The 26,776-nt window shown below is 41.5% G+C and overlaps 1 protein-coding gene across 5 annotated transcripts in view; it reads right to left on the bottom strand.

Moving 5' to 3' along the window:
* The window catches only part of GLI3 (GLI family zinc finger 3), a 215,830-nt gene that overhangs the window by 25,536 nt on the left and 163,518 nt on the right, over nucleotides 1–26,776 (bottom strand). For 4 of the 5 annotated variants that reach the window (XM_030010039.1, XM_030010038.1, XM_030010042.1 and 1 more), the window contains 3 exons: nucleotides 18,489–18,705; nucleotides 16,908–17,024; nucleotides 15,456–15,596 (listed from right to left, as the gene is read on the bottom strand). In XM_030010039.1, coding sequence (XP_029865899.1) covers nucleotides 15,456–15,596; nucleotides 16,908–17,024; nucleotides 18,489–18,705 — 475 coding nt within the window. The remainder of the gene's footprint in view (nucleotides 1–15,455; nucleotides 15,597–16,907; nucleotides 17,025–18,488; nucleotides 18,706–26,776) is intronic. The other variant, XM_030010040.1, reaches the window with a different exon arrangement.

Genomic DNA, 26,776 nt, shown 5'->3' with positions numbered 1-26,776 from the left:
CAAGACTTCAGCAATGCACCGAAATCACTTCAAGAAAAATAACCTTACATATCCATGTTTGGCTCACTTTTACTTCGTGTTTTTTATGCTCTTCACGTTCAGGTCCCCAAATTACACCCACATTTTACCTGTCTCCTGTGTTAAGGTCACATGAGAAAAATCTAGGGTAATTTGGTGCCTGCAGCATAAACCAAGAGACTCGAGACAGACTAGCAAGGAGAAAAGCAGCGGGAGAAAGAAGCCAGGCAAAATATGCACCAGTGATGAAGAATTCAAACTTGGCTCAAAAGGCCAGGGTTGGAAGAAAAGACTGCTTGCCGAAGGGTTTAAGACCCACTGCTGACTAAGTGATGAAACTGTGATGTTGGCCTTTACGATGCAATAGCAGCTGAAGGTGGTCTTCTCCCAAATCCTATACCGTAGCCCTGCACTGATGATCTTCAGCCTGCTCTGCCTGCTTTCCTTCCTTTTTTCTCCATCACACATGCACACAAGCTCTCCCCACAGGTTTTCTGAGAGCTGGGTACAGGCAGGAGTGCTACAGCTTGAGGTGCAGGAAGGATTCCTGGCTTCAGGAAACAGCTCTACAGCATGACTGCGAGGAGGTGCAATGCCTGTTCCTGCCATAAGCTCACAGGAGAGAAGATCCTCATTGCAAAGAGCTCCACTTTCCTCTCAGATCTGTTACACATTCCTCTCTCAACCTAGTCAAAGCAGTAGTGCACAAACAAGGGCAGAGTTTTTCCTACAGTTGGATGGGGAAGAGGGTAAAGACTGGTCTGAAACCAAACATCTGCCCTTCTCTAGGTCTGAGATTACCAGTGAACGTTGCCTAGAAAATGCACTGTCTGATACCTTCTAGAAGTGACTGAATATGGAAAGAGAGAAAACCACTTGAGGCTCAACTTCAAAATTTGCTGCTTCTTGATTTTTGCATTTAGGGATAAAAATTCATTCTACATGCAACTGCTACAGAATTTCCAGGAAAACCAAGTTAAACCACATTAAAACTCCTTCACAGTCAGTACCCAATGTGAGCAATGGCTGACTTCTTTCTTTACAAATTTGAACTCACATACAGCTGTGTACAATCTTTAACAAAAACATACATGAAAAACAGGCCTCACCTTAAAAAAACCCACAAAATGGCCCAGCACTTAGCACTGCTTACAGATGTTAAGTGTAACACACTTAAAAGCATATATTCTATTTCTGGATTTTTCTCACTGGCAAAAGAAGACCACAGAGGACTCCTGCCAGCACACTTGAGAAAGAAGTCATCATAAAGAGGCATTACAACAAGGCATTTCATCTTATTTGCAAATAGTATGAAGAAGGAGAATACCGTCCTGATTTTTTAAGAAGCACACCAGCACACACGAGGCAGAAGAACTAAATACTTTGGATGTTTTCCCACATTGCTGCAGAAGACAAAAATCTATAGGCCTCCTTCCTGCCACCATAACTCATCCGACTTCAATGGAAATCAGACCTGCTGTATATATTAAACCTGAAATTAACTATTCTCCCCCCATATTGTTTGGCTTTGATAAATTCCAGCCATTGCTCCTAGCCAAGATGCACAGATCTTGGTTCTGCGAGCTGCTCTGCTCGAACAGGCTCTTACGGCAGCCTGGAGCCCGTTAAATTCGATTGGGTCCAAACGCACAGAGCTCTCTGCAGGAGTGGGGCTTTAGCAGCCCTTATAGTTAGTTATTGAGCTGTGGGTTCAAACCACGCTTAAAGTAATAATATTTTCCTTTAAAATAGGGCATGTTCACAAGAAAATAAAATGGGAAGAGATTTCTAATCTTTACATTCCACAGCACAGGCCAGATTGGTGGAGCCAAGAAATAAATGCTCAACAGTAAAGATGCCTGGAGCAGAAAAAAATGGAAGTAAAAAAGTACCCAGCAAAATATCCCAACAACTGTCATGCACCAAATGAATACATAAAGCCAGAGCTGTTTTATGAAAATTGTATGGCTTCAATGACAAAAATCTGTTAAAATTTACACTGCCTTTCAGTGTACGGGTTTGGAAATACACTGCAAGCAGATTAGTACCAACAGGCTCTTTTGAGTTGAAATGTAACCCTATATTACAGCAGCTTTATATCATTTTATATTACCAGAGACAAACGGCTTAATCCCATGAGCCAATTTATGAATCTATGAAAGGCTATAGCAAGATAGAATAAGGAAAAGCTAAAAAGTACCATTTTAACAAGATTTTGAAGTCTTCCAAACTCCCAGACTGGTACAATGGGTCATCTATCTACGCAGGAGGATTAGCAAAATACTTGATCCCTTACAAAAAAAGTTAAACCATTGCCTTCTTTCACTGAAAATCCTACAGTCCTAATGGGGCAAAATAGTAAGGTAAATGTCATAACTAAATGGGATCTGCTCTTCAGGGTGTATTAAGCATATGGCCACTAACACTAAACATGTTGACAGGACTTGCTGAACAACGTGCACTTTGCTTAGGTCAACCTTGGACCAGATTTTGTAAAATCATGCACTTCTACTCTTAGTACTTTGTTAACGATTACAGCCCAGCTAACACTGATCCACTTAAAATGAAAGAAAAGATATTCCTCAGCAGGATCTTCCTGTGTAAATCAATCAGTAAGTCTTTTTAATTTTTTTAAAGAGAATCCTATGCTTACCACATGGACATACTCAAATTGCCTGTATGATAAAAATACCAATGCTTTGTCTGCAGAAAGAGACTGTTGAATAGCAGGATTTTTTTCAATAAATGCACTTAGTGTCTCCTTACACATAATCTACAAAAGCTGCAGTTCAGATTAGGAGATAATGCCTGATCCACTTTTTGCAATGAAATGCACAAAAAATCCTAAGAAAGCCGGGAATGTAATGACTTAAAAACGCCCAACACTTTTCACAGAAACTACAAAGAAAAACGATGGCAGTGATAAGCATTACCAAAATCTTTACTAGGCAATGTACGTTTTAACATTTGTTTCATCACAGAGGAGATCCTGGTAGAATTAATCCAACATCGGTAGGTGACAGAAGCAGCAGTGTGTTAAAGCCACGACATCACAACTGAACTGGAAAAAGTATTTGGGGCGCTTCCTTCCTAACATCTCTAAGAAACATTTCTAACAAGCTTCAGCATGTGCAACAGTTTATTGCTCCTCTGAGACCTCCCTTGGCTTTCTTCCATGGGACATCCATTTAGAATTTACTTTTCACATCTGTGCTAGGCTTGGTTGTCCCTGTCACAACCTAGCAAAATTGCGGTTAGCAAAGGTCTCTGTCACATGTTACAGGTTAGTTGCCCTCGATGCTCCAGAGAGTGGCAGCAGAGATACCTTCTTTCATCTCTCTCTTGCCATGGGATAACATATTTTATTCTCTTGTAGATGGTCTGATAGACAGTCTTGTGTTGTAGCTAGACCACAGACATATGTTTCAGCTGTTGGAATGAAAACTGTGCAGGATCTCATAGTAGAACATGGGGGTATCACCTAACACACTTAGAAAAGAGCCAAGGTCAAATTTTTTTCTGCCCTGCATTCCACCCACTAACTTTAATTGACTTGCAATGAACTTACAGGTGCTTCTGGTAACTAAAAGTCAATCCTAAATAGTCTGGTTTATCTCAAAGATTCATCTTTCCTCCCATATACCATTGTGGCACCACCTGAATGGGACAGACTTGTGCTGGCAGTCAACCCCAGAAGTCTGCAAGAGTAAACCAAAGGGCAGTCCTGTATCTCTGTAACTCTCCCTCATCCAAAAACTATCAGAGCTGGAGCCTGGCACCTCCAGAATGTGATATAAACCACACTTCTTTATTCAGGCTTGTTTTACTAACCATAAGTGTTGGAATCCCCTTGGCAATTAATTTCCTGGCTGGTAATCCCTTGGCTCTGATCCACGCAGAGAAAGTGGCTGCACTGGAGGGAGGTGTGCGAGGTACACGCACTGGCTTTGCAAAATGAAGTGGTCTCTTGATTTAAATGACAGCAGCCAAGCCTGAAAACTTAGTCGCTCTGTATAATGAAGTAAGCTAAGCTCACTGTTAAACACTCTTTAAGCTGAGTGTAATGTGGCAAACGGTCAAATACTGCAGGTAGAGTTTTCTTGGTTATCTGTGGTACTGCAGGTAGAGTTTTCTTGGTTATCTGTGGTAATATTAGAAATAGTTTAGGCACAAGAAAGATATGCAGAAACTATCCTAACAGTAGTGAGATACAGAAATATACATCGTATGATAGTTAGCACTCATAATAGTTTAAAGGATAAAGCCTTTATTTTACTAACTTTAAGAAAAATTACACTAACCAAAAAAAAAAAAATAATCACTGCATACTCATAGCATATTAAGCTTCTATATTCTCAGCTCTTGTACAGAGGTACAAAACGCTTGTAATCCTGCCTAGTGCTGGTAACTGGCAAAACAACCTACAATGCACAGTCCAGAGCTACAGGGATGCCTCTCCCTAGCAGCCAGGCCAGGTGGGCTTGATCAGTTTTGACATATATATATATTGTTTCAGGTCTTCTGAGACAAAGGGACAGAGAAGCTGTGTGGGCATAATTCCTATTAGTGGCCAAACTCTTGAAAACATTTTGACTAGGTTTCCTTTAGTTTTAGACAAAGGCGCTCACAGGAGGAAGAAAGTTGGTACCGTGCTCACATGTGCTGGAAAGAGTAAGATACTATCTTTTTAATTAACTCAGCCTAAAATGATGCAGTCTTAACTGAAGCGCTCCAATCCTGGATTCCTCAAATCAGGAAGCATCAGAGCTAAATAAATACAGGAAAGCCATTTGTCCTTCACACTCCAGAATGCTATCCGCACCCTCCCCCCCTGCCCCCAAACCATACTGGATCTCCCCAGATGCATCCCCTTTCCACATTGTCCTGACATGGAGGGCCTACCCATAGGTGTACCTTAAACAAGGATCATAAATAAAACCAGTGCCAAGGGAACAACAGAAGAAAAAAAGGACGATGAGCATTTTAGACACAAATACTTGTGGAGCAAGCTCTTGCCCTCACTGAAAACACTCTGAAAAAGATCCCTGAATTCAAGGGGTGTTGCCCTTACCTGGCAGAAATCACTGCTGAGGTAAGGTGCTAACTAGAAGCAAAGGACGGACTTAGCTGTGTTGTGCTTCTCTCTGAAAATTTAGTGAGTGCCTACCTGCTGCTGTGCTGCTGCTGTTCTTTTTTTTAGTGCTTTCTTGACACATGTAGGAGAGGATAAAAGCCTAATGGGTGCGAGTGTCAGCACAATATAAATTACTGCAAGGAAAAACTTGATGCATGGCTTGGGATCTGAAAGAGGAATGTCCACCATTGTTTGTGATTATGGATCACATCACAATCTAATAGCAATTTTTATTTAATCAATAATTTCCATGCTGAACAGACAGCCCTGTTACAGAGAATCGACAAGCAGCTACTGATAGCGACAAGGCTTGTTATTAATCTTTACCCTGCCAACATATCAACCAAACTACTGTAAAAAAGCACCACCAAGATGGATTTAGAAGTAGGTCTTTTTTTTTTTTCTTTCCTTCTTTTCTTTCTCTCTTTCTCCTTTTCTTTCTCCCTTTCTTCCTTTGCCTTTCTTTTCTTTTTAGCTACACAGCCCCACTACCCTTCTCCCTTTCCAGGTATGTAATGTTTCATACACTTTATATTCTAAGTTTATTTGAAAAACCTGGGGCTTGAATTACACAAAAAGGCAATTCATATTAAGCAATTTCACAAATCAGTGGGACCTAGCCCAGTGCTCAGTGTTAGCCATTATAGGCTAATAAATCATACTTTCTCTTTGAGATGTCAATCGCCAAAGTGCTTTGTAAAAATGTTGGCATCTGTAATTCAGCGAAGCCTTTTCATCTTGAAATAAGATGCTCCAGACTGATAACAAGAATAATCCTCTCTTGATCAAAAAAAAAATCTGCATTTTACCAATTAAAGCTGCTGCCAGAAGCCAAACGGAGCAGCACTGAGACTCCACTGTAGTTTATCTCTGCTAAACACAAGGAGGGATACAGTTAGAGCTTTGTTTCATTTTCAGCTTGACTACTTTATCTCACGGAGAACTGCAGCATCTCAGCCCTGCGATACACGTAAGAATGGTATATGCAGACCTCATACCTACAGTGCAAGCCACCAGAGGACCCACTCCTGACAAAACCACCACCCATTCATTTTATAGATTAGGTACCCGACACCTCGAAGAAAAGTCAGGCTCACACAAAAGTTTAAGCACTGGAAAACACTAAATTTGTTTCACCATGATAAAAGGCTCATCTGCTTTTTTTTTTTTTTCTATTAAGAGGTTACACAAACAAAAGAGACTGCAAAAATGAATCCAGGCAGCCCAGCCCACTCAAAACCAAATGCAGAAGCTGCACTTGCGCCTCTATTTAGCTTGCCTGTCCCTGCCTCCGTTCTTGCATGCTTATCTGCCACTTCTGTCTGAGAAAAAGCACTTCCACATGCAATAGCTGGGCCAGCACTCATAGATTTCTATTCTTCCAGGCATCTGTTTTTTATGGGCAAACCTTTTGGGTTGAATATGGGCAGCTACGAGGGAGAACATGGCACTTGTGACAAAGATATGAAGATGGGCTGGATAAAATCCTATTCACTGTGAGACAACAAAAGCAGTGCTGAAACAGACAACACCGAACAGGGACTCCAGAAAGCTTGAAGTAGATCTTCCACTGGTTCACCATAGTGACACAGGCTACAAACCAGCAAATCACTTAGTCAGCAGTAGCAAGGCAGGAAAAAGCTGCACAGAAAGCGCAGCTCTGTCCAAGTGAATCTGCTTTGTCCTGGCCCATTGGCGAGGACTGAAAAGTACCTGGAGTCAATGCACAACCCCAAACCTTCCTTGCAGCTCAGAGGCAGCAAAAAAAGCAGGCAAGGACTTCCCTTTTCTCTCTTCTCCATGATATGCCAACAAGAGTCAGGAGCCGAAGAGCCAACTCAGTCTGCAGCTTTACTCTTGCCTACGCATTTGTCGCTCTGTCAGCGCGGGCTCCCCTGGGACTGGGCTGGCAGCTTCTTATCCTGCACTTCTCCCCAAAACTGGAAGGCACCTATGATAACATCACTAACCTGGAAGAGTTCACTAGCTGAACTTTCAGGCAAAATAAACACTTCAAATAAGTATGTATATCCACAAACCACCTAAACAGCGCTTTGTGATTAAAAGCACGGACAGAGGCTGAACGCTGCTCCCTGCCACACACAGCCCTTTCCACTCATGTGCCCACTTGTTACGATTTCAATCTAAATCACTAGAGTAACTTCTCGGGGCACAGGAGCAGCACTGTTCATCCTTACCTACACCAGTGAAAAAAAAGTGCTATTTAAATGACACGTCATAGTTTATCAACCTCTTTCAGGGACACCAATTCGAGGACAATGACTTTGGCAACTCGTATGAACAGTAGCTGTAGCAGCAGCAGACTAACAAGTTTTCCTAATGCTGCGAAAGAAATGCTAATTACAGAGGAATTAAAATAAAAAAATGATTACATTTCTCTCTCTAAATCCCCTCTTAATACTTCACAGATTAGGGTGGATTTATTTTTTTGTAAACCTTTCTCTATGAAAAAAAGAAATCCCCACTTTATTTTTTTTTCCCCTTCTCCTCTGTGATTCATCAAAAGCCAGACTGTAGGTAGGGGAATTGCCAATGCGCTTGTGTAGTGGAGTGCTTAAGAGGACCTGAGCCAAAGCACAGCTGGCCTTTGGGTCAAGCCCAGAGTGAGTAAGATCTCTTCACAAGGCAGCAGTGCTGACTTTTAACACGGCTGGAAGGCAGAGGGCATCACGGTGGCTGGCGCAGAGCAAGGATGTGCTGGGCAAACAGGAGCCGTGCCAGACCCCGAGGGCTACTGAGGCTACAGAACAGCAGTGAGGTCCGTCTGTGGTTACTTAACCTTAAAACCCGACAGCACTTAGATGGTTACCTTTGATGGGGGGTTAAAGACTTGCTTCATTTAAAGAAGTCTGTGTTAGGTACCCATACAGAAACTAAGAGAAAATGAACATGCACTTAGGGCCACAGATCTGCTTACTAGCTCTCCTACGCCATGTAATGAATTGCTGGCCTATAAATGATGCTACCATTCTGGCACAGTTCAAAACTATGGGTTCAGCAGCCTATAATCCAGCACAGTAAGGTGGTGTCTTAATTATAACTAAGCCTTTAAACAGGCAGCGAGGAAGAGATTTCAAAATCTAAAAACTTCTGGACAGATGTCTCTCATGATTATTTGCTATAATCTCTCTCTCCCTCCTCTCCCTTGTTTCCTCACAGCTACAAAGGTCAAATATACTGAGGGGATGCACAAACTGGAAAAAACCTTTCCATGGCAGTTGCTTGCCTCTGAAACAACTCCCTGCCTTCTCCATGTTGTCCCAACCTTCAGCCCAAGCCCTGGGCTTGTCTCACTTGAAGAATAATTTCTTTTGTCCACAGCGTTGCTTCTCCAAATATGGATTAGGGTCCAGACCACAGTAAGCAAAAAATAAAATAAGATGAAGTAGAATAAAACCACCAACAAAAATCCCTTTGCTGTTGTACATAAAACATTCTCCTTTGTCAGGAAAAAAAAATGATTACTATAATGGATTTCATGTTCTTATCTATTCCTTACTCTTTTCAATTTAAAGGAAACATTTCTGAACCTTTCACAGCAGTAGCTGTCACTGCCACGCACAATGAGCCTGCGAACGGGCTGAAGCTCTCTGTGTTACTGTACTAGAGGCAAATAAAACTATAATGAAAATGCACTGAAAACTGCCTCTGCAAGGAAGAATTAAAAATTAAATAAATCCCTGCACGTATGTGGAGATGCACGCAAACTGGGATGTGTAACTACACCCCTTTGGGATTGTGAAGGGACTTGCTTCACATAGCTGGGACTTCACCTGCATCACGACCAGTTTGCAAGCACACCTCCAGCACCCAGAGAAAAGAAATCGCTAATGCATGAAGGATAATCTGCCTTTTGGGGCAGCTGTGTGTAATTGCCTCCTTTCAGGCACAGATGCCTACCTGCACAGCTGCGAGTAGCACCCTGTTGGCTTTGGCAACTCGGGGCCGTTTGCTCATGGGGCAGTTTCTCCTCCTGCAAGCGGTGGGCAACACGCAGCTCTCGGGGTCATCTACAGCTCTGCCACTGCAGCTATTACTCAGGGGAACTGCTCTCATCTGGCTTATTCTCCTATGGCAACTGGATCTTTTTTTAGAGAAGAGGGGTGGAGCGCTCTCCAGTCCTTACCTACCACTCTCCTACAGCAGATGAGTTGAGGAAGAAGTCACAGGCCAAAGAGCATGGTAGCAGAGGGAGACAGACTTTCAAGTCTATTGACTTTGAGTGCCCTTATTTCTGGGCATCCAAAATGACCCGCTCCAAAGACGTCTAGTCCTTCAGAGAGTGATGTGCTCCTCACCTCCCAATCAGACATGTTCTTAAGTGTTTCGAGGTGCACATCATTGATTAAGGCACCTCCTATCACGACAGATGCTGCAAAACCTGAGCTGAGGCAGGCTGTGGTCACAGCCCAGGTTTTATGTGGGTCTCCATGGATCGCTGGCAAACTTCTGTCGGTCAGAGCTGAACCCACCCTTTTCTGTAGGAGAGGAGGGCACAAAGATTAAGAAACTCAAGTCAGGGAACTTCATGTAATGGTTCTTCTGGGTATCCTCAGTGCACCGTGATTGCCTTGGGAACACGTGGGTACCTGAGAAACACAAGAAACTTTCCACTGGTGCGGTAACAGAGCCTGGTGGAGCATTACAGCAGCTGCCCCGGGGATTGCTGGGGGAGCACTCCGTCACCGGGAGTTTGCAAACGGGCGGGAAGACCTCAGCAAATGAAATCCTGACTGTAAGCCACTGCTGTCAGTTTAGGGCTTTTTGATCTCATCTAATCAAATGTAACAACAATGAGAGAATTTTATTGCTGTACAATTAAGGAGAAAACACTAACAAAAAATAGCTCTACAGTTCTTCAAGCATGTTTTTGAATAAAAAATAATTATCATCAAGGCTACACAGCAAGGGGGATGAGAAATAGGCAGCACTGCGTTTTTCTGATTGCCATTGTATTAATATTTAACAATAACTTCAGTCATTTCCTTGAAGGATAATTTCCTTAAACAAACTTTTATCTTTAGTGTCTAGCCCTTCTGCAATATTTTATTCTTAAACTGATTTCGGGGGGGAAAAAAAGACAAACTGCAACAAAAAGCAGATTTATAAAAATATACAATATCTTATTAGCTTCTGGGCGCTCAAGTGCATTTATCACATATTTAAAACAAACTTGAGCTCAGCTAAGCCCAATTATAATATCTCGCTGGGCAGAGAAATTAATTAAACAGCTGAATGATAAAGAACCCAGCAGCAAACTGAAGCTTTAAAATAAATAAGTTTGGGTGTTTTTTTTTTTTAAGAAGAAGAAGAAGGGAAAGAAAGAAACCTTTAATACACTTGTTCAAGCAGTAACGTAAGCCATCTTTTCAGGAGTGCAACGCACTGTAAATAAGACTACCTGGCAGGCGAATGCAGTGGCGGCTCTAACGCAGCTCTCCCACTTTGTGATTTGCTAATGTGCAACACCCCCCCCCCGCTCGCCACCTTTTGCACCAACTTCAAATAACCCTGGGATCCTAACAGTGCAGCTCAGCGACTGAACCAGAACAAGGGCAGAACTTGTCAGGATTTAAGAGCTTTCAGCAAAACCCTTCAATTGCAGCCAGTACCCTATTCCATAGAAGGATATCAATTATAGATAGTGACTTGCTTTAGCAGGGCAGTCGGTACTGTCAGACGCTAGATAGACAACCATGAAGAATCATGAATCTTTCTATTAACTGTAAGAGAAGGGGGGGAAAAGGATGGATAGGTGCTATAAATAAGGCAGAGCGCCTGAATGGTTTAACACCTTGCCTTTTGGTGTATGTATCATGAAAATTTAACCATGCTGAATTATAAGTAAGTGGCACATATCGCTTGAAAATAAGAGCTCCTGCTTCAAAATCATTCCAGTGTCAAACCCTTCTGGGTGGGTCAATAACGATTCTTTTATGTAGCTTGTCAGTTATTTATTCATAGCAGCCCAGGTTCTGTTCATAAATTCAGTCAGAAAACATTGTCTCTTGGAGCCTAAGCACACTTTCACTAGTGCCCACACTTCACACTAATAACAGCAGGACTTTGCTACAGAAAGTAATGCAGAAAAATGTGATCAGATGCTGACTACTGTGCCCGCAATTGCAATTTCTGCTCTAAAGCTATACCACATATTTGGACACAGATTATCTTTCTATTTACCATTTCATACATGCTACATTACACATCACTTTGTAATGCAGATATTGCTAGAATCTGATTCACCTACAGTTGATTTCAAAGTAAATTGCGTCCCATCATTCCCAAAAAGGTAATAAAGCTATGCTCATGTGACAGGAAGACCAAAATATACACAAATTCATATTTACCTCTTTCGAAACACATGCATATGTGCTTGCATATACACCCTATACATGATGGGAGTAATGACATCTATAATGTGAACTGTGTGCATTGCGTATTGTGGAAAAACTCTCCTGAGCTCTGCTCAACCTGGTGCAACTAGAATTCACACTGAGGTACCTAATACTTTAGGAAACAAAACAAACAGGTAGAAATATACTTCCATCTTTTCCCTAAACACTGCAGTTCCTCTAAGATTCCAGTGCTTTGGGATGCAAGGCTTGGATAACAGTCTGTTCTGTGCCATCAGATGTTTTGGGTCTGATATCTTACTGTTATGCATGGCTACAAACAGTAGCTTTATTCCCCTGAAAGAAAACTCCACATTCATCAAAAGACTTACTGCTAGCCTGCGTAGATCCTGAAAATTTAGCCTTATCAGGATGTGTAAGAACGCTTTCTACGTCTTTTTTCTGAAACTCTGCATTTTACAAATTTCTTCTTCTTAGCTGAATTTCCAAAGCCCAGGGAACTGGTTTAGAGAGTTGTACAGGTGAAAGAATACTCTAAATACTTCCAAGTCAAATATACAAATGCATTTTCCTTTCTACTGGATATATGCTACACACCACGTACTCAACAAAGTGGGTGACAGGGAAGGGTTTTCTTGCAATCCTTTGTGAAGGCCTACACAGCTCACTCTCAGTTTCACTATACAGTTCACTTGACTACCCATAGTATGGGCAAGTAGGTGTGTGTATGCAATATGATGTAGTATCATGTGTAGTGCTGTATCACACCCACCCATCTTCTGAACATGTGACTGTAGCTCTCTGCTCATGCTAATCATCCTTTCTGAGTGCCAGGGAATACAGGGAAGTCAGCAGACGTTACCTGGATGAGTCTTGCTAGGGCAATTTAAGCCTTTATTGCCTTTATCTATGCCAGTTGCCCCTGCCTTGAAGATCACTACACCACAGTAGAGTCAACAAAACAGAATGGTTATCTGTACTTTTGATTACCCAGATGGCAGTCCAGCATCTTATTCAAAACCCCGTTCAAGCTCGGCTGGAGCAACTGAGGCTCTGGTGAGTCTGCCAGCAGGTTGGGAATCACCCGCAGAGCAGCAGTGCATGCGGCCAGGAGAGACAATGTGGCAGAGCTCTGCTGCAAGACTTGAAGGTTAATAGCGTGGTCCTAGCTACAGCCCTACCTGTACACAGGCTAGCTCAGGTACCTCCAGACAGCATCGAACAGCCTGATGTACATGGCCCTGGAGCTGCAGAGTGAAGACCTCGTGCCCATATCGGGGTCCTTCCTTCTCTCGCGTTTAAGCAGCGTCTAGCACCACGGGACTCTGGGCTTGACGAGGCCTCCAGCTGCTACTGCAGTGTAAATATTACTGAGTCAAGGATGTACTCGTGCCACTGAGACACACACTCTCTCTGTGCCTAGTTCAGGTGCACACATGCACACGCCAAGTCAGGAACTCATGCAGTGCAAAGGGACTGAGGTAAGCGCATTTACAGCAGTTTGTATCTACTTGGATTTACTCGCCAGTATTTGGGCAGGAGGCATACACGAGCCACATCAGTGGGGAGATTTTCAAGGACCGAACTGCTGCTCGGGGACTGAACGCTTTCTGCCGGAGTCACAGACCTAAGCAAAACCAGGACTGCCCTCCTGTGAAGGCCTACCAAGACTCAGACTTCTTTTCCCTAGTTGCTGCAGGTGTGCATCAGAGGGCTGTGGCAATCAAGGGCAGACAAAATATGGGAGAGACAGACCAGGGTGAAGGGCCAGACTTTCAAACAGAGTTGGATGTCTAAAGCCCTTTGCAATTCTGGACAGAAATAACTCGCTCAAGTCCCCACAGCAGGGCTCTGTCGGAGCAGCAAAAGAAATCACAAACCAGGGCCCCATCACTGAGTCACGCTGACTCTTACAGCGTGATTTGTGCTACTTGAATGTGATGGTTGCGATGATGAATTTATTGTCTTCGGGGTATCGAGTCAGGACTTGCACCTCGTAATCTTAAATGCCATCATAACATATCTGAATCCTAAGCCCTGCCAAAAAGAACTCCATGTATCATAGAAACATTTTTTATATCCCCTTTTTATGTCTAGAGAAACCCATTTCAGATGTTGCCATTGTGCAGAAACGTAAGAAATACATTTTTTTCAGAGGAGTCTTGCTGTTGACCCTTATAATACAGTCAGATTTGCTATAAAAATCACACCAGAAACAACAAACGCATTTTAAAAAAACCCCAAACAACCAATCACACTGTCCATTTAATTCACCTTAAACTACAAAACATTAGCTATTAGCTAACAGGCACAGTGGAATTCAATTAATTTTTACATCTGAAATGTCAAAAAATCCTCTTCCTTTTTTCATTACCAAGGGCACCTTTATTCTGAAATTCTCTTCTATTTCACATATTTTGGTGTAAATTATTTATCATCATCACTCGTATCATTTCTGAATATTGAGAAAGGTTTGCCAGGCTTCATAAAGCTTCAGCCTTACAATTATTAGCAGATATAAAGACTGTGCCTGTGCAGAGCCCCAGATGATGTCAATTGGTCTGTTTGCATGGAATCAATTGCAAGACCAACACTTGATCTTTTAAATGTGTCCAACCCTTTGTAGCAGCCGTTTATATGGCATTTCTTCCCCAAAAGATACTGTGACACCAAAAGTCTCTCCTTACATTTCATTTTGGCCTATTAAAAAGTTAGGGAATTATTTGTGCAAAACGTGTCCAAAGGATTCTTAAAAAATGCCACAATTCTGCCATTATTTTAGTTTTGATGGTCTTTCACATATTATTATTTTGTTACTGTTACTACTACTACCTAATAATAACAAGAAACTGAAAATACAGCTTGATGAATAACTGCAACACCAAGAGGCTCTCACACTCCAGCAAGTGAAAGCTGGCATTGCTTTACTAAAGTCAGCTTTGCAGCATCAGTTTACCATTTTGCACAGTGTTCGGAAATAGATGGTGGGGTTTTTTTATTTATTTTGGGTGGAAAAGTACATTTTTCAACAAGCTATTTCAGTAGTACTGGCCACATTTCACAATCGATTTTGCATGATCTCCGGGAAAGTATTAAACAGTTTTCTACAATAAATACGATTCTGACACACTGATCATTTGCTGAAGATGTCCCTCTCTAATCTGTACTAGGAATTCCTTTTTTTTCAGAGTATTTGCTATGTTCTATGATGCCGGTAATTAAGAGAGGTGCTGCTAGCTAAGGAGGTTGGAAATGGGGGGACGCTGTACTTGCCAGGTTATATTCTAGATTTTGACTGTTCATTTTCTAGCTTACAATATTACAAAACAGTAAAAATAATTTCTTTTGGAGAGGTGGCAGAGAGGAAGAAAAAACAAGGCAGATATGACTAATATTTGGTGTAGCATAAAAAAGACCATAGTTTGCTTTTGCTAAAAACATGAAATAACTCAGTCTCCATGCATTTAGCTAAATAACCCCCTTCAGTTTACACACAACAGTAAATTGATACCAAATCCCCCCTTAGGGAAGGGGAAGAAATCCCCTTACCCATTTCTACTGTTACAGTCCCTTTGAGGAGAAAAAATCAAACTTGGCTAAAGGTTAATAATAATTCATGTCCAGCTTACTATTACTCAATAACTATCAAAGTCTCTAACTCAAAATAGCATTTGCTGGCTTACAGGATCAGAGCCATTACAATCTCTATTGAAGACTTTATTGAATTTTACACTAAGCTTTAGCTGAATGAACAGGTCAAGCACTGTGGCTCTGAGTTTTCTTTATTCTCAGAAACTCATAAACCCCTCTCCAGTTTGCAGCGCTGTTAGCTAAGAAACTTGACTCAGCACAGGGTCAGAGAACCCAACCCCTATGAAAAAGGTCACATAGTTTTAAAACCCAGTTCCTGAATACCATTAACTTACATGCACTAGCTGTTCCTGCGTGTCAAACTCCCGGGAACAGCCTTCCCAGTGGCAGTTTGTCTCATAGACCACTTCAGGCTCCTGTTTGCTTTCATCTTTGTCCCCTTCCTCTTTTACCAGGGTCATTCCTTCTGGCTGTTCCTGGAGAGAGATAAAAAACAGGGGTGAGAAGAGAGAGGAAATTCTGAAACTGAGGAGGAAGAAAAGTGAATTACTTCAGCATTAAAAGAAAGATGATTGGGGGGGTATTATTTCACTCTCAGTTCGCTATGTTACTCTGTTCTACAAAATACAGAAGGCCAAAACAGGCCTGGTAAGCCAGAAGTCATTTGCAGACTATACATGTAAAATAAATTTTTCCTCCCCAGAGGTACTCACTGCAGAGAATTTCTAAAAAAAAAAAATCCCTTTACATTTCAATTAAAAGCAAATCATAAAGGCTTGGCTTCTCTTTCCTATATTTAAGCAGCTTGTTATTTGTACACTTGCCTCTTATTATTCAGTAGCACTGCCAGTGAAAAACACACTATTCAATACAGTTGAATAATTGGAATTTGACTTTAGTACTAGGGTTAGACATAAACCGGATCACCAGCAATCCAAAGTGTGTTTTCATTGTTAATCCAGTGACAGTTTTGCACACTAAAACCTTTCCAAGAGCAGACTGGTAATTTTCACGCTATTTGTTAGTCTGTTCTTGCCCACAACGTGTGCATGAAAGGGGTAAGCAGGGGAAGAGAATATTTAATTTTGTTTTTTGACTTTCCACCTTCAGTTCCTCAAGGTGCCTCATTCTCCCCAGCTTGTTATTTGCTGAGGGTAAGAGTCAGATGTTACCGTAAGCATTTGGTTCACATTATGCACTCACGCTATTTTTCCATTTCAAACCCGCTGAAGGATTTAGACAGACCTCTGCTTTGTTTTCATGGATTCACTCACAAGATCGAGGCTCTGATTCTCATCTCCCCCGAGTCACTGTAAATCAGGAGCTGCTCTACTAAAACCAGTGGCATTAACTGGTATAGGAAGTATAGCAAATGACACTGGAGCCTGACGCTGAAGCCTCAGTGCAGTACAGTGTTAAGACCTGGTAAAAAGTCAAGGTGGCATAAGTATTTCTGCTGAACAGAAAATACGTCCTCAGTAAAGACCTGAATGTCTCTTGTTCACTTTCCCATGGCAAACAGAGGGTTGAGCGCGCTCTGACTGATCACAGGAGCCTCTCCATCAGCCTCTTTCCTCTCTGCCCTCATTCTGCAACAGACCCTGTACCCCAGCAGCCCCTCGCTGCTCACGTTTAACCCTTGCTACCGTGAGCTGAGGCTGCCCGTGTATGCACTAGATGAAGGGCCATACGAGCGCAGGAAGCCTGAAAACACAAGCTACGGGGAAGGTGCATTTTCCCTCTGGCAGCGAGATGAAAGGCTTATGACTGTAACCTGACCGCCATACCTGCACGCTTCCCGCTCCCGGGCTGGGGAGGTCCTCGTCGGGCTTTATCTTGGAGCGCTTGTTGTGCATGGGATCTCCAGTGCTGCTCACTGCAGATTCGCTTGTGGGTTTATTCTGCTGTAGGCACGGTTTTTTTTTCCCCCAAAAGAAGACAAAATTAGACTGTGATAAATATGTAGCTCCAAACAAAAATATGCAGCATCTGCTCAGCAACTTTATTTGGAGAAGCTACACTGTTAATTATATAGGATATGCAATTACATTGTGCTTCAATTACATAGCATTAACTTGTGGAAGAGCTGCATCGCTCAACCTTGTAATGGAGCAGGGAGGGAACAGGAAGGATGGCATTTGATGTAATTCCTTGCTACAAACCAACGCTGTTTTTGTCAGGCCAGGGAGGGGTAGGAGGAACTTGATTTTCCACATAGTGACGACTTCAGAAAGGCAATTTTGAAAAGCAAAATCACTGTGCGCTCATTCAAATAAACACAAGAGAAAGATTTATTTTTTCACAGTTGGAGGAAAGGTTTTGCACTTAACATCTGCCCACAAGATCTCAGCTCTTTTACTGCATTTCCCATTATAATGGTGGATAGGAAGAAAAATTGAACACTAGTGTGAGACTCAGCCAAAAAATCCTAGATGAACTCCTGGATTCTCCCAAGTCAATAGCAAAACTACTGCTGACATAAACAGGCCAGAATCTTGTTTTTCTCTTGCTGTGCTAGACTGAACACCATTATCTACACCTGCAAATGGATCTTGTAGGAATCCAGAGATCTTTTAGAGATATCTGAACTTGCACAGACCCCACAAAAAATCAATATGCTTCCTACAGCAGCATGTTCTGCTTCTACATTTGTAAAAGCTAGCTAGGAGATAAACAGCTCCCAGACTGATAAATAACCTATCCCAGGTCATCTGGAAACAAACAGCACTAGTTAATAACAGGCAAAGCATGAACTGTGATAAACTCTACATTATGGGCCTGATTCACTGCTGCACATGCTCAGCTTTTGAGAATACACCTTGGTTTACTGAAATGATTAATTCAAACTCAGTAAGTCCAATTTTGCACAAATCAAAGAAAAAAACCTTCAAACCTCTGCACTATCTTCAAGTTCCTCTGTTGCTCACAGAGTTACTCACTTCGAGTTACTCGCACCTGTGTCAGGAGGGCAGAATAGGACCCTGTGTCACATTACAGTCAGCCTGATTTGGAGGTGAAATCTGCTAATCTTTAAAATGTTAGTGTCTTGATGTGTTTTTCCCCCTTTTCTTACTCCCTACCTCTATTAACTTCCTGTGTAAGATCCAGGAGAGACAGTTTGGAATGAAAAGCTGCTGCAGCACACTGAAATATTTATGAGGACTAAAAAGCACACTACCAATCAGGAACTGTGCATACACTCCTGTGATTTATAATAAGGGGACTGCAAATGTTATAGCTGCAAGAAAACTGTTATCGAAGGGTCTCGGTGACAGTGGTGATTAATTGCCATCAAGACAATGTCATTTATTTAATTTATTTCATTTTTAAACTAATGGGGTGCAAAGGTTTCTTCTGTTGTCTCTCACCTGTGTGGACTCAGAAGGTCCTGAGCTGACCTGGACAGGGTTCAGGACACTGGGGATGCCGGGGATAGGTCTCTGGGTAGGAAAAGTTGGAGCAGGATGGATGAGTGGAGGACTGTGTCCAAAGGCTGAACCTAGGGTTTGCTGACGACTTATAATTTGCTGATGCATTTGCTGGAGGGATACCGGTGTAGGAGGGTATGTGAAACTCAGAGCAGGGCTGAATTTGGGAGAAAAAGGAGGGAAGAGGGAGGAAAATGATGAGGGTCGTTACAGTGTGGAACCATATAGATTAAACCTTTAAAATATATTTGATATATTTACATTAATTGAAGTCAGGTCCCTCCCTCCCTCCCCCTCATATCTTTCTTCGTGCCCCAAAGGAGGATAAATCCTGGTTTTAAATCCAGAGTTGGCCTAGATTTACTAGTGAGTGCAAAAATGATACCATAACAAAACATAACATTTTTTCCTAACATTTACTAGGAAACCACAGAAAGCTGACCGAAATAAAATTCAGAAAAACTGAAATAAAAGGCAAGCAGTTCAATAACAGCTATTTATTGCAATAACAAACTTTATATAAAGAAAAAGAATGGGTGCCTACATGCTTTATAGTACTTTTATTGATAATGCAGTTCCCCTATGTTCACGTGTATGAAGCAGTTCCTTTAATCTTGGCTCATGCTACGCTCTTTCATATGTCTCTAGATCTTATTACAAGAGGAGAGAAAATCAATTGGTTAAATGTGTTCTGAACACCATGCTTGTCATATCACTCATTTGTTTGCAAAGATGGAAAGCTCAGTTCATCCAGAATGTCACCTAAAGAATTTCCATCAGTGCCGTTTGGTTACAGAAACTGATGGATTAACCTTTCCCCCCTGAAATTGGTGATCAATGAGTTTCAATGTAGAAATATTCCAATGGGAAAGCACTTCTCCTTCTTCCAGTTAAACAACATTAAATGTCTATTAAAGCCCATTATGCATGTTAATACCTGTCATCACTTCATTACTTCACCGTATTTCCCAGACTACAGTGACTTTGGAGGAAATTACACTGCCATCTAAGGACCTATTTTGTGGGTAGTGCCAAAGCATTCTTTCTGTCACACTCGAGAAATAAGTGGTGTGGAACTAAATCTTCACACACAAGAGTATGAGATTCTCCTGGCAACGTTTGCCAATAACTTACAATCATAAAGAAAAAAAAATATTTAAAAATTTTTAAAAGGAGGAAAAAGTGTATTCGTTGATTTTTTTTTCCTTAAAAAAAACCCCACCAAACAACCACAGTCCAAAACAGCCATACAAATTTAAAACATTACATCTTAAAAGAGAGGGGTGCAAGCATAATACCTTTTAAGAATCAAGGCTTCTTCTAATGTCAAAAGGGTGGATTTAGTCCAAATTTACAGTCTGGAGTCTTAATTGCTGTTGCTGTTAAGTGCATTAACTGAAAATACCATGATACAAAAAGAGCTAAAATCATTTCAACCATTTTAAGTAATAATTCTACAGAAATTCTGTGTTCATTAATCTGACTATACATTTTGTCTGTTTGACTACAATCCATAAAGAGACAGCTTCAATGTGATTACATTACTATTATTCCTGGTGAGAACTCTGCATTACAATAGTTTGCCCATTTAGGACAGAATATCATTAAGAATACCCTGGGAGAATTTTACTGGTCTTTGAGGAACTCTCTTTTCATTTTGCATTGTATTCTTTTTAATAAAGGGAGGCAGAAACGTAGTGAAAACAGTAATTGTTCACAGCAAGAGTTAGGGAGAAATCAGTAATAATATTCAGTTATTGCAGCTCTATAGTCCCTGCTAGTGTTCCTGTAAGCAACCATGAATGATTACAGCACGACTTAGCTAAGGTAGCCACTATGGATGATTGATAGGACATTAATCAAAAGATGCATATCAGACTCAGAATTTGTTCACAAGCTTTCTTCTAATAGCTGATTTCATGTTCAGTGAGCTCTATGCCAGTTTGTTCAATTTATTCTTCAGTGTACAAGCCATTCATCAAAGAACACAATGATTTAACACCCCTTTTCCTTTTTAGTGAACAAACATTGCTAAGTGTAACTACTCTGGTCTGTTCATTAAAAAACATACAATTACAATGTCATACATGAGGCTGAAACAATGCCTCCTTACTATACGCCAGCATTTTTTGCTTTGATATATATACTGTGAGTTCATCTCATATACTTCGAACACTAGACGGCACCATCACGAAGATGCTATCAAATTCACCAAGATCAACAAACGCAACAGAAACAATTTGTATGAAGTATTTTATTTTTCTGTGAGTGGTTAACACCTAGGACATCTTCACCCTTCAGCTGAATCAGTTTAAAAGAAAAAAATAAGTGGACTGATTTGACTGGGAGCTCCAAGCACACAGCACCCTTGGAAATACAGGTTGGAAGTACAGGGGTTTTTTTTTTTTTCCTTTCTAGGTGTTTAAGCATGCACAATACCTAGCTTTGCAAGTCCAGGTCCAAAACTTTGGTAATATTCTTCAGATCCTACATGGTAAAAAGACAAACTTACGATTCAGCCACAAGACACAACTGACTTAAGGCCTCAGCTCAGAGATGTAGATCCTGCCCATCACTGCTCTGTGACTACAGTTACATGAGAACCTGCATCTAACATTAATTTTTCAACCTATGCAAAGCAAGAGCACAGGAGATCCCTCCCAAACAGTTTGGGAGAGGCAGGAAGGAACTGCTGTGATCTGAATATATTTTTATCTCAGCTGGAGGCTGTTAAGGTGCCACTGACTAGAGACTCAGGGACTTGGATGCTGAAGAGAAACCTTTGGCCCCAAGTAGGAAACAGACTGTAGAAGCCCCAAGATGTATGTACACACACAACTTGCACTCAATGCAGCTCACTTATATTTACTGGAGTTTGGCAATATTCTCCACTCAGTCCCTCCAAAGATGGGAAAAGACTGCTGTGTCAATAGGGTATTTTTGGTCAAGCATGCCTCCTTCACATTCTCTACCCCACATAGAGCAACATAAAAAGTGATGCCTCCCCAGTGGCAAAATACGTTTCTAACTAAAGGACAAAAGCAGCTCTGCTTTAACAAATATAGAAGCTAGTTTCACTGGCCTGCAGTGATGTGCCTTACACCAGTACAGTGCAAGTGCTTAAACGTTAAGTATATTTGAAATTCCCCTCCCTATATAAATAAAAATTACTTCTACCAAAAGGATAGATTTTACCTCATAGAGATGTCCTCTTTCTCTACATATGCTTTAACACCATATGGAGCCTCTGGAAGGAGGATGCTAAGCCAGGCATTGTTGACTTTTGTCCAATTTGGAAGCAAGCAAACTTGCAGGGTACAGCCGAGGAGACAGACATCATCTTAGCTAGGGGCCCTGACTGGAAATCAATGACACCAGCAGCAGATGCATTAAGACACAGCTGGACAGATGTGCTAAGGAAAGGAAGAATCCTTATTTCTCAATTATCTTTCTTTCACCCTGTGCTCAGCACCAAGGGTTGAGTCTGAGGCACCAGGATTTTTCTACGGAGCCTGGCAACCTGCACTCCATTCCTTCTGCCTCCAAACTTCAAACACCTCAGACTGAAATGAAAAGGAGATCATGAGGGAGCAGAGGAACAGGGTATCAACTAGCCAGCACAGCTAAGGGGAGTACACAGAAATGGTGACAACGGTTCAGCCACCAGGGTGATTTCTTAAATAGCTCAGATAGCTGCCTTCAAATAATTCTCTCCAACTGTTTCTGGAGAGCTCTTCATAAGGCAAGATGACCTGGCTGGGTTTAATGTCACCCTCATGCAAGATGCTGTCACAGGGCAGCCTGGCCGATTTTTCTGATCTGAAAAGATCAGAAGGATCTGAAGAGAACAGAAGGTGGCAGGTCTTTCTCTGCCTTTCAGAAATCATTCAAGCTGCTCAACAATAAAGTAGATGTGGGCCAAAAAGAAGAAAAAGAAATCAAAGCTTGCAACACTGCTGACATGTAGCGCCCTGTTGGGGAGATCTGGATTCCTGCCCTTCTTCCCAAAGTTTTTAACGCACTTTGTTCAATAACTCTTGAATACAGGACATGTGAAGAATCCCCACAGCCCAGAGGCCCTTCAGATCCCATGGGAACCCTCTGCCTTGACTGCCAGCCATATGCCCTCTTGCTGGCCCCAACAAGCTCACGTTGCTTTCTAGCCAGGAGGCCAGCATAAGGAGGAAGGGTGGGCAGCAGCACCACCTGGCCTTGCCCAGCCGATCCAGCCACGTCTGCTCAGAAACATGCACCAAGAAGGCACCGGTGTAGCTCAGTAACTGTCTAAAACTCATGCCGAGAGGCAGTAAACAAGACCTGAAAGTAATCATCTTTAGAGTCCAGAACTACTAAAACCAACAACCAGGTTTTTCAAAAGTGATAAGTGGTTTCAGAGGCCTCATTTTGCAACATGTTTCTTTTAAGATACCTTAAAGGGGCTGCATTTCAGACAAGGGGTGCTCAACACTTCCAAAATCCGGATGCCAGAAGAACGCAAGATGTCTGCCCCAATCGTTCACATTGTCCAAAACACCAGTCACTTCCAAAAAATCTTGGATTCACGGAACTGTAAGTGAATTATGAATCTTTTTCTTCCATCTTCCTACTGAGAAATGAAAATCTACTCCACTGGACGGAATCTGACTTTTATTTCTGTTATAGACTTTTTGTTTTAAACAAAGCAGAAAAGGAAAAAAAGAAAAAGATGAATGCATGTAAGACCACTAATAAACTACATGCAGGTTATCTTTAGTTGTTGAGTTTTATGGGGGATAAGAGATAGAAAAACCATGTAATACTTCTGCTTAAGCATTCAATAACTCATATACACTGACAGAAAAGCCCATCAGTGATATCATTTAATTTTCCATACTGTGGGCTTCTGTGTCTGTCAGTCTATCTCTCCCTCTCTTTCTCTTCTCCTCCTCTGTGAAGTCTCAAACTCCCTTCACCGGAGGTAAAGCAGGGCAGTAAACTACATTGCAATTACATGAGCACATCAAATTTTAAGGAACAGACTTCAAGAAGAAAAACAGACATTATAATCAAAACCAAACTTTGTGGCTACTTTGTGGCTGTCCTACTAACAAGGTCATCCAGTTTCTGGTCACAGCTGCGGAATTTACCACGAAACAGCTGTGAATTCGAGTCAGGAAAAATTCCTTCTTTCCTATACATTGCATAGGCGTGCCTAAGGAGACAGGCTGACACAAAAATGCCGAGGAGATCCCAGCTCTGTGAATACTGTGAAGATAGTTTTGTTACATCACGATAGTTCTTTTCTTCACAAAAACTGTGAAGATACCTTCCTTGTATCACAAAACACATGCAGTTCTGCAAGATCTGATGCATATAAGTCTTGCAAAAGTAACAGAGTGCTTTCCCCTTTCTGGTTCTGCTTTGCAAGGTTTTAGGAAGACAGCTTTTCAAGCATGTAAACTAGGGGGCATTCAATGAAAGCCATAGGTGAACGACTTAAAAGAGATTAAAAAAAAATCATTGGTGGACTTCTGGAACAGCTGCCCCAGGAGGCAGACATAGCCAGCAGGTTCACATGGGACTAGACAAGTCCAAAGATAACAGGTTCATAAAGAAATACTAAAAGGAACAAGCAAGAGCATATGCTTTGGGATCACTAATCTAATGATTATTGGTGTTGGGAGAGCAGAGAGAGAACAAAAGTCAAAAAGCAGGCAGGTTCATGTGCTTATTAAATAGCATCCACTGTTTGCACCATCAGAGACAGACTGTGTGACTAGATAGTATCTTACACCTCTAGTTTGACCCAGTGGGACCTTTCTCATGTTTTAAAATATCTTTTTTTCTTTTCTTTAAATTTCAAAAGGATAGATTTGTTTCTTTGGGATATCTTTCTTTATTCACATAGAACAATGTTATGTTTACCATAGTAAAGTTTTCTTTCTTATCCTCTATCCTAATTCTTTCTTGCAGCAATTCAAGACCAGCACTTTGTTATTCTACCCAGCACTCATCATGCATCTTCCCCTTCGCAGTCTCTTCCTTTCTTTTCTCTTTTGCATATTTGAAATTATTACTATACCCTCTTCCTGTACAGTCTTCTCATCTTTAATCTGGATGAAATAGGTCAAGAACTGGTTGCAGTACAGTAACATGGCACAGTGAGACACGCTGGCTCCATCTACATCACCGTGCAGGAGAAGGTTTCAGGCCCTTTGGCCTGAAGCGTCTTTGATGTATGAGTGGTACAGTCACAGCCCAAGTGCTCGCTCCATGAGGGAGGGTGCACCCTGCACTGCAAGAGAGCACGCAGGCCCTTCCCGACTGGTAGAAAAGCCTTGGCACTCCCAGATCACTCTGTAGCCTCCATCAGTTCTTCTTGCCATCAGCGACTAACACTAGGCAGACCAAATGATCCAACTCCCTCCAAAAAGGACCTCAGTTCACGAAGGGAGAGGTAATTTGTAGGTGGACTGTCTTCATGTTCAATAAAGCTGATCATCAAGTATTAGGATAACACCATGGCTTCTTCTAGCTCATGCTCAAGTAGGTACAGATGTCACTACTTTGTCTTACTCTCCCTGAGGAGTTGCGTGAAGCCTGTAAGCAAGTGAAAATGAGAAACCAGGGTGCAGAAACCCACTAATACCCATTGGATGAATACCTGCACTCACTGAATTCAATGGAGTTTTTATCCTTTCCTTACACCAGGCCAGGATTTCACCTTTAGTTTTTGATTTGGATTTTCAAAGTCCTTCTTTATTGTTTAGGAATGTTGTTAAGGGGCAAACAAGTACCCTTCCCATTTTACAAATGTACCCAGCTACTCTTCAGGAAAGCACCCCTAATAACTCTTAAATACTTCTGAAGAGGGACTGACTTCAGCAAGTCCTTAAGTCCTGTCCTAAAACCCGGGCCCTACAGACATTGCAATCTTAACTGAATTAAATAATAATACAAGTCATAATTAAGTTAACAGTGATCAAATACTGCTTTTCACATGCTCAGATGCTCTTTTTTTATAAGGAGTAATGTAAGAAAGAGCTTTATTCATCCCACAGTAAACTGACATGTAGGTGCCACTGTCCAAAACGTGGGACATATGTAAGGGCGGCTGGGAGTTGAGCCATGGTTGCTCAGGGGGTCTGTATAAGCTGACTTCATAGACAGAAGTTTATGTATATATTTTGATGGAACTAAGTATATGTGTAATATGCAGCCAGGAACATTGCACAGTCAGATGTGGAAAGCTGCGGACAGTCAGCAGGACAGACTCGTAGTCTGACCCCAACAGAGATGTAGAAGAGAGAAAGCCAATGAGTTCTCCTTGGACAGGACCCAGAAGCGAAGCAGCAGCCAGGACCATCACATAAGAAAACTGTCTTCCGTTGTTCGAGTTGGCAGAAACAGGAATTTGTGTACGTTCTTTGTAAACAAACAGTAATGAATAAAAGTAAGTTTCCAACTCTGTCATCTACTTCTCCTCCTGATGGAAACAACCTGCAAGAGTGACTGTTAACAAATTACTCAGGTCACATGAGTGACAACGCACTCAGCGACCTCGCAGCCCTGAAGAGCTTTGTGAAACTCTTACTGCTTCAAGTATTTTAGATGCAAAATGAAAACCAAATGGTGTTACAGGAAGGGAGACTTTAAAAATGTAATTCTGTTTGGATCATTTTACCCACAATATATGTAACATTTTTAGTAACACGAAATAAGAATTTTGCTTCAAATCTTGTTCTTTTCCCTCCACTTTCTAACTGACAACACTGAGCTTTGAGTAGACAATGCAGACAAGTCATCAGTTGCTTTTATGGCTTGTCACTTAAGTACAGGGGAAAACAGTATGAAACTGTGACTATGAAACCAGACATGTGGTGTGATCTTAAAGGCAGGTATGAGACTTGAAATCCTTTGAAATAATTTTTCAAAACTGACTAGGTTTCATGAATATCCCTCTGCATTTGTAATGTTGACACATTTCATTAAAAATCACTAACTTAGAGACAAGTCATCTAACTGAATTTGTAAAAAGACGTATCCTGCATCTAATAAAGTATAGCATATATTATACTATTTTTCCTTCCAGTTTTCACCAGATAATAGTCACGGTTTTACAATTGTATTTAACTCACATACATCATTGCCTCTTTTTTCACTTTTCTATTACCAGTTTAAAATTAACAGAGTCTGTAGTTTGTACTTTCTCTTCAGCTTACCATATTATCTATTCTGTTTTATCTACT

This window comes from Aquila chrysaetos, chromosome 3 (assembly GCF_900496995.4).
Source record: "Aquila chrysaetos chrysaetos chromosome 3, bAquChr1.4, whole genome shotgun sequence".
NCBI lineage: Eukaryota > Metazoa > Chordata > Aves > Accipitriformes > Accipitridae > Aquila > Aquila chrysaetos.
The sequence above is the reverse complement of the archived record's forward strand: the minus strand, read 5'-3'. Positions and strand labels throughout refer to the sequence as shown.